Here is a 9,017-nt window from a genome sequence, read left to right on the forward strand (position 1 = left end):
GAAAGAGCTGCTGACAAGTAGTTACAGCTCTTCTTGAGCTAAACTAGAAAGCTTTGCTCACTGCAGACTTTCAGACTAGTTCACTGATTTCTTAGTACAGCAGCACTTCCAGGGAACATACAGCTGTCACTTGGAAGTGTCTCCAAAGTTTTGTCTGCACAGAGTATCTACTCCTGAGACATACATGTGCCCTTCGTGTTAAAGTTCAAACTCTTTGGAAAGCCACGCTTGGTGGAGCGACACAAAGGCCTCCCAGAAGAACTGAACATTTTATATATAAAACCCACAGATCCAAAGAGAACAGCCCACACAGTCCCTCTGCTCCTTCAAGCTGCCAGAGGCACAAGATTTGAATGTCCCTCCTCAACAACCAACTGACCCTTGAGTTTCCAAAAAACGTTGAATGGCAGCAGAAACTCATTTGTCTCCCACTCATGCCCAACTGATTTGATAGCAAAATTCAACACTTAGTCCATGACACATGCACACTGTTCTGCAAATGATGTATTTCCATACTAGAAACTGTTAAATATCATTATTCCACTGGATGGGTCTGAAAAATTGATGGAAGTCACCACTTAATCCACTGATCATTATGTCCTGCCCAAGTGCTGACCTATACCTACTAATATTCTATCAGACACAGACTTATATCATCCCTGAACATGATGATTCCTGTTCTAAATAACCACTTAGGACCTACCCTACAAAACTAGATGAAAAGTAGGAAAGGCTAACATGCTGGAATCACGACCACTAGCCTTTGCCCAAATCAGAACCAAATCTTTGCAGTAAGGGTTAAGTGCAGCCTGTTTACCTCATTCAAACAACACCCCGTCTGCAGTGACCATTCCTTGGGAAATTAGGGATTCCCTCACATCTGTAACAAATTACATGGAGCAGTACAGCTCATCCTTGAAGTTCATTTGATAGTGATTGTAAAACATGCCTTAAGGTTAGGATGGAGTGCTTAACTCAATCACTTGATTATACACAGAATGCAAATGCTGTAGAAACCAAGCTGCGTGCACAAGTTCTGGGAGAGGGGAAAACTCACCTGGAGATCAGGACCGTTATTGTTCATACCTCACCACAGGCAGATCACTACTTAACAGGGAAAACACACAGTAGACCAGAAGAAGTTTTCTATTAGAGCTGTCCAGGAACAGATGGTTCCAGCATCTGCTATTGTGTCTCCTTATCCTGGCTGATTTATTTATTTTTTAAAATATGGTTCGGCCTTAAGTTCAGTCAAAGTTCATCTGGCATCCACATCAGTTTATATCTTTATCCAAGGATCTTCTTTGTTCATACATCTTACAGTCAAATGAAAGAAATGATTCACACATTGCCACCTGTATGTGAACCTACCACCTACTTAGATTTATTTCGCACCAAAGTTAATGGACTCTTCATGTCAGGGTTTAGATCTGTCTGTCCAATCTGTCTTTGAATACTACATTCCTGGCAAAATAGTATCAGCCTGCAGAACCAGGCAGACCCAAAACCTGATGTTTTGCCAGTTCTCCATGCAGATAAAGTAGCTTTACGACCATACCCTAAACTCCTAGCCCAAGTGGCGTCTATATTCCATTTTATGTACAGTGAAGCTGAGCACTGTTTTTCAGTTAAAGGTTGGCTGATTTAAATAACCTAAGATCCACATGCTTGAAATTTGTTGTGCATCACAGGAGTGTGAGGGAGGGAAAGCAGGCCAAACTCAATCACTTCAGTGACAAGTTCTCAAAGAACATCCTTTGCAGGAGCTAGATGTTTACAAAATCATCTGCTTCTTCCAGCTTTTTCTTTGCATGACTGGGACTATGAAGAGCTTTAATCCTCTCCAGACTGATCTCATTCAGTCAGGATTTCGGCTGCTAACACAATGCTCCCGAGGACCCCTCAGGAACTGGAGACAGAAAAAGCTACTAAGGGTAACATTTGTAACTGCAGGTCAGTGGAGGCTAAAGAGACACTTCAAAAAGATGCTGCCACGTATGCACTACACTAGCGCAGCTAGAAGTGCACCCAAACCTGCAGAAGCATGTGCAGTACCAGAAAGGTGAGGTAGCTTTCAGCACTGTCCTGCAGTAATTTCTAGATTCTATGGTCCTACTCTGGCAGGGGGGTTGGAGCTGATGATCTTCAGAGGTCCCTTCCAACCCCTAACATCCTATGATCCTATCAACACAGGCCAAAACAACTGATTGTGAGCATGCTGTTAGCTTTGTGTTTGCGAATGGTTATTGGGTACTCTGGTACCTTCCTCCACATGCCAGGGCACATGGCAATTCTGAGAAGCAGATATATTTGAACTCCCTACTTTCTGAAAGATAAACTATGCTACTGGTCTAAATGGGTCATTCTAAAAGCTAAATCATGCAGGAATTAGAGTCCACCCATAGGACAGCGGCTGCCAACTGCCTCCAACAGCACAGCTAACACAGCATATATGCAGCAATGTGGTACATGGTAGCTCAGCATGCATTACATGAAAGCTACTCTACAAAATTTCCCAGAGCTTCTCTATGAAATATGAATTGTCTCACACTGGTTTATGTAGCAGAGCACACAGCATCAGCACAGAGAAAACCTGAGGAATCCTACCTGGTGTCCCAGTCATTGAGCAGCTCAGAGCAGAGCTTCATGACTGCTGAGTTTCAACACTGCCAGGCTACAAATTCCATCCCCACACTTAGCAGACAACAAAGAATACCATGCACAAATATTTAGGCCCATTATTTAGTTCTGGTATGCACAATTATCACTTATTCAGAGAGATCTTTCTTCCTTTGATGATTACTACAAGCGTTTCAGATTTTCCTTGGTGACATCTTACACAAGTTGTTCCTACAGCACATTAAGGATACCTCAGACACTGGAGCATGGGACGGCATACATGTGGCTAGTGAACTGCAGCAGGCAGAGAGATTACTACAGTCCCTGGGAGGAAAGAAAGAATTTCCCACAGCAGCTTCCTTTGTCTCTTTGTAACAAACACAAGGTGCTGCTGAGGTGAATTACAGCAGGTAGTGCAAGCATGCAGACCATACGCAGAAGGGCCTCATGAGCCCTAATGCCCTCACAAAACAGGTTGCTTTATCTGCCTTCTAGGTACCTGAGCTTATGTTGCAGAACTGAACGCATGTAATTGAAGGTTAGTGTTAGCAGCTGACGTGACATGCTAAAATAGTCTGCAGTTCATATTCCCTAGCGGGCCAATCAAGGAGAGTTAACGTCAGCCCAATAGTGGTTTTGTACCCAGATGGGACTCAGGTTTTTTTGAAGTCAGGATTAGAAAGTAGGCACATTAGTTTACAGTCCCAAATGGTCCAGGTGGCTTCAGCTGGTTTAGAGGATTTCTAAGAGCCATGGGGAACTCTGTGGTAAAGACATACCCTAAAAACTTGTCTGTGACTGTCTGGGCACCTATTTTCCCACAAAAACTCTCCTAACAAGTCCTGTTAATTCATGTTATACCAGCTTTCACACCTCGTATTTGTGGTATGCAAAGACAAGCAACATGTTATTCTCAACCCCACGAAATGATGTGGGCTGTAGTGCATGGTGGATAGAACCAACCAGAAATGTTCTGACCAAACTGAAAACATTCTGTTACATCACAAACAGAAATAAGTGCAAAAATATAATGGTTTTAGAAACTTCTGACTAACCACAAGATGCTTTAATGAAACCATTCCAGCAGTTTTCTTCCTTCATTACCAGAGGAGCTGCTACAGCAAAGGGACTTGCAGAGTTCACAGCTGTGTGGAACTCCTGCCATAAAAACCGTCCCAGATTCAGGGTTTCCTGATATTCCAGTTCTCTGCCTTGAAGCCACAGGAACCCTAGCCCCAGTCATGCAGCAGAGAGCCAGAAAAAACTCTCCACTTCTAATGGGACTCTCAGGACAGTCAGGCTTTTACCAAAAAAAAGAAGGCAGAAACACAGGAGCCCAGACTGCCAAACCTTGGGATTCCTGCCCAAGTCCTCATTCCAAATTTTCAGATTCCTCAGTCTCTGTCCATCCAGCTGACAAAAAAACAGGAAAATGGGATCTTCAAGCTTCAGGAGCCACAGCTGAAGCCGAAGCCTCTCAGCTTGGATTCTCAAGCTCTTTTTTTTTTCAAAGTAATTCAAAGGAACTATCAGAAAGATTTTTTTTTTTTCCCCCTACTTTTCTTTCTAAATGTAACATACAAAAATTAAAGGTTTTTTATCAGAATTAAATCTGGAAACAGAAATCTAATTTTCAGCAGTGGAGAATCCATGACTCTTTTTTATTGGGCTATGACACAGTGCTCAGACACTTCTTACACTGCCAGCACTTTGCTGTATAAGTGAAGAGACCACATATGAAGTTCTTCCATGAATCAAAATAATAGAATGGTTTGGGTTGGAAAATACCGTAAATAGCACCTAATTCCAACACCCTTGCCATAGGCAGAGACGCTTCCTACTAGACCAGCTTGCTCAAGGCACTGTCCAACCTGGCCTTGACCACTTCCAGGCTTGGAGCCTCCAGAATTTCTCTGGGCAACCTGTTCCAGTGCCTCACCACCCTCATGGGAAAGAATTTTTTCCTAATGTCTAATCTAAATCCATCTTCTTCCATTTTGAAGCCCTTTCCCCCTCATCCTGTTATTACATGCATCACAAGAGGATGTAAATGTGTACCATCACAACATCTGTTGGGAGTTTAAGAATAATCTGATGTTAGTTTCCTACCATCAAACCTTTGCCCAGCCCCTGCTCCCGCCTGTAAACTCACATGGTAACTATATTTCCCCAATGCAACACTAGCCGCTGCATGTAACTACACATTTCCTCTTCTGTTCAAACTGCTGAAGAATTCATTAACTTCAACACAGGCATCTTGGTGCAACTACATTCTCTTGCAGAACATGTGTCTGAGAACAAACATACAATAATTGAAGAAATAATAAGTTTGAGTGCATGCCACAATCAGTCTTAAGTCTCTGAAGGGTATTCTGACACATTTACTTTACCCAATACAGGTGCCATGACATATCATGATATAGATAATGAAAGCAATTGCATAAATAAGCCCAGGCTGCTTATCTGCTTGGCAAAAAAATAGAAGCAAATCTAGTAATAGTCAAACACTGCAGTGGGAACAGCTTCCTTTCATGAAATTCTGTAACCCTTTCTCACATAACTGCATTGAAACCCAAAGATTCTCCTACATACTAAGAACAAACTACAGAAGTTAGTTCAGCTTGCTTGCAGCATCACCATGTTTAACCATTTCTAATAATGAGCTTCAGATGACAGAATCCAGGTTGCCTTAAAAACCTGATGTGTTTATTAACCATATTTCCTATGTATATGTTTTCACTTCCTAAGTATTCCCTTATCTCTGTTTATCAGAGGCTGGAAGTTACCTAAGTTGACACTATGGCATATACCAAAACTGACCTTAGCTTTGCATTGTTACTAAGGTTTGTAAATAAGATCCTGTGTCAACCAGCTTGAAAAAGAAAATAAGTGCTAAAGAAGCCATCAGATACTTTCAAAGCATGGAAAGGAACGTAAGATTAAATCAGGTCCTCGTGCACAAAACCCCAAGGATCAGCAATTTCTATTCAGAGGTTCTGAAGAACACTCAACCTTCTTCACTTACACGTGTCTGTATCACTCTGTCACTACAGAGCTTGAAGCTTTGAGCACTTCATATTACACAAGGTCAACAGTACATTCCACAGAATTTCTGGGAAATGTCTCCATCGTAGACTCGTGTAAAATTTCTGTGCAGAAAGTGACCTTCACAAACTGTCAGCTCTTTCTTACTTTGGCAACTTGATCTAAATCCCATTTCGGGAAATCATTCTCTGTTTAATTAATGTACCTCAAACTCACCTCCTCCAAGAACTGCTACAGGTATACATAGAAACGGATATTTATGCAGGCAGCACTTGAAGGAGGAAGAAAAGTTATTTACTAATAGCTGTATTACTTTGATCATACAGATTTATGTTCCTCACTTCCTCTCTCATTCACTGAGACAGGAACTGCGAGGACTGGGCCACAACAAGCCAACAGAAATTTTCACTCAACTTCTGTTTATTCAAGAGGGTATCTGCCCCACAGTCACTTCTTTCCACTGAGACCCAGTTTCCCACTCCAGTAAGGAAGATGGAAAGCAGAAGCATGCAATCAGCTTGGAAAGGAGGAAAGCACCTGACTCCACAGGGGAAGAAACAGAGCTCCAGCTGGGGCCTTTGCCCACTACAATTCTGCCAGTGTAACCCTCTGTAAGGAGTCTGCTTGGGAATAAAAGTGCTTTTATTCTGATATTGGAATTCTGCTTTATATGAGAATCACTTTTATTTCAGAATTATCTATTCTGAAATAAGAACAGCAATCAGAACAGCATAACTGTTGTAGCATTACCACATTGCTACAGTTCTGCAGTTAGGCTGCTCATGGAACAAGTTCATGTGCACAAAGCAGCACTTTTTCTAAACCTACAAAGCAAGGATGCTGGAACACTTTAGGATGTTGATATCCTGAGGGTGCCATGCTTATTTCACTCATCGGCGTCAGTGCCAGGGCCCATGCTGCTTAACAGGCCTCCCTTGTTCACATTGATATAGCTCAGGCTTTGGTTGTGAACATTTTCAGCCAGATGAGTCAGTGGCAAGCCAAGTGGCGATCATGATTTTAGGAATCAAGAGCCTTCAAGAAATGCACTTAAAGGCAGAGAAAGCAGTCTTTGTGACTGTTTGATGGTTTATCTGATGTACTATTTGTCCATTCCTATTAAGTTCAACACAGACTGTTTCCGGATAAAAGTTCAAATGTAAATCTGAAAACAATAATTTTCTTTGGTTGAAAATAAATGTGAGGTGAACAGCAACAGGCCTCAGCTGCTTTAGACACAATGCTACTGCGCATCAGGAACTCCATGCAAAACTACCTTCCCTTTCTCCCTCTCAATGGGGCTCTTTGGGTACAAGCCATTTTCCCCTCTACTTCAGGGACTGTACTTCAGGCCTTTGCTGTGGGCTGGCTTCACCTGGTCTTGCACCTTTCTCCTTCCCAAATTCCCTTCACTCCAGCTCACAGTGGGCTAGCCTTTCCCTTTCCAGCTGGCTCCTGGGCCCCCAGGGGCTTCCATGCCACCAAGTCCTGGTACTTAGTTCATCCTACCCTTCCCACATGGTCCTGTTCTCAGCACACCACGAGAACGCTCACCCCTCTAAACTCTGCTCCCCTCCTTACCATGACCAATGGCCGCCATGCCACAAGCCACCCATTACCAACTGCTAGGACTTGGAAATCTGTTGGCACGGTCTGAGCGAAGGTGTGAGCGACTGAGCTGACGGACCCCGTCAGCTGCACCCTTGCCGAAACTGACGACGCCTCCGGGGGCTGCCGGCACTTCCCACCTCTGCCCTGCGCGCGTCGACGCCCGCCCCGCGCCTGGGCTCTGGGCTCAGGGACGGGCCAGGGGGCACCAGGCAGGCCCCGAGCAGCCCCCTCGGCCGGGCTGGCCAAGCGCCAGCCGCGCCACTCCGAGGCGCCTCTCCCGCAGCTGTCGGGGCAGCAGCAGCACCCACCTACAGTGCTCGCCTCCCGCCGGGCTCCACCGGTTCTCGCCGAGACAGGCCCGGCCGGGAGAGGGAAGGCGCTTCGCTTCACATGACAGCAGCTGCACCTCTCCACCGGGGCGCGGGGAGGGTACGACGACCCCCGGGCCACCACCGGGAGACCGCTACAGGGCGGGGTGGGGCGGGGCGGTGCCGCTCGGGTCGGTTTGGGAGGGAGGCTTGGGGGGGGTGATGGTGACGAGGCTGCGCGCGGCCCCGCCGCTTCCCGCCGAGCCCCCGCGGCGGCGCGCGCGGCCGGTGCGGCGGGGTGACGTGCAGGGCGCGCGGTGGCAGCACCTCCCCGCGCGCGGCTTAAAAAGAAGAAGAAAAGAGGGAGCGAAACATGAGAGCCCTGGTGAGCCGCCGCCGGCAGCAGCGGAGGGGGCATCGCCCGGACCGGCCGCCACCGCCGTCCCGCCGTGGGGACACCCTTCCTATGGGACAACGACAAGTGAAGGGCTGCCGCTGCCGCCACCCGCTGCCCGGCCCGCCCCGAGCCTCGGCGCCTCGGCGCGGCAGCTGCTAAACCTGTGCCACTTGCGCAACTTCGCCGGCTTCGAGCATCCCTCCTCCCGCCCGGGGCTCGGGGGCTTGTTTCACTCCCCCCACTACCCCCCTATCACCGCCGCCACCACCCCGTTCCTGCCTTTTCGCGTCCGCCTGTTTGGAAGCGGGGGTGACCGAAGTGCTTTTTTTCCTCCGTAGGCTTTTTTATTGCTACCGTTATTCTTCTCCAGACTTGCCCCTTCTGGGGGAGGGAGGTGGTTTCCTGATCTGAAGTGCAAAGAAAAGTCAGTGGGATTCCCCTCCTTCTCCCCCCCACCCCCCTCACCCCCCTTTTTTGGGTGCATTCACACGCTCCCTCAGGCATGATGCTCAAGATGCTGCCGTTTAAGCTGCTGCTGGTGGCCGTGGTTCTGTGCTTCTTCGAGGGGGATGCCAAGTTTGGGGAGAGCGGCGCCCGCAGGAGAAGGTGCCTCAACGGGACCCCGCCGAGGCGGCTGAAGAAGCGGGACCGGCGGGTGCTGTCCCCGGAGGCCCCGGGCAGCGGGGAGGCGATGTGCCGCGGCCTCTACCCCCGCCTGTCCTGCTGCTCCCGCACTGACGCGCAGGGGCTGCTGCACGCCGAGGCGAAGGTAGGCACCACCTAGGGCTGCTTTGGGGGGAGCTTTTGGGCTTTTTGGAGGTGTTTTGGGGCGCGTGTTTTTTTCCGTGGATCCCGCGCACCAGCCGCTAAACCTGATGCGTTACTGTGCGGGAGGGATGCAGCGGCGGGGGCTGGAGGGGAGGGGGTGACAGGACCGACCGTTCTGCCCGGGAGGTGACGGCGAAACAGCAGTATGACACTGGTGCAGATTTATGTCCTTGGTAGTCGAGGGGAGCCCGGCTGCGGACCGGCTGCCC

The 9,017-nt window shown here is 47.7% G+C and overlaps 1 protein-coding gene across 1 annotated transcript in view; it reads left to right on the forward strand.

Moving 5' to 3' along the window:
* Positions 1–7,886: 7,886 nt before the first annotated feature.
* The window catches only part of HHIP (hedgehog interacting protein), an 82,356-nt gene continuing 81,225 nt past the window's right edge, over positions 7,887–9,017 (forward strand). The window contains exon 1 of the mRNA XM_068154062.1: positions 7,887–8,749. Within this exon, the coding sequence (XP_068010163.1) occupies positions 8,483–8,749 (267 nt within the window). The 5' untranslated portion in view covers positions 7,887–8,482. The remainder of the gene's footprint in view (positions 8,750–9,017) is intronic.

Source organism: Melanerpes formicivorus, unplaced genomic scaffold (genome assembly GCF_026170545.1).
Source record: "Melanerpes formicivorus ecotype bairdi unplaced genomic scaffold, bMelFor1.0.p_v2 SCAF_27, whole genome shotgun sequence".
Classification (NCBI taxonomy): Eukaryota; Metazoa; Chordata; class Aves; order Piciformes; family Picidae; genus Melanerpes; species Melanerpes formicivorus.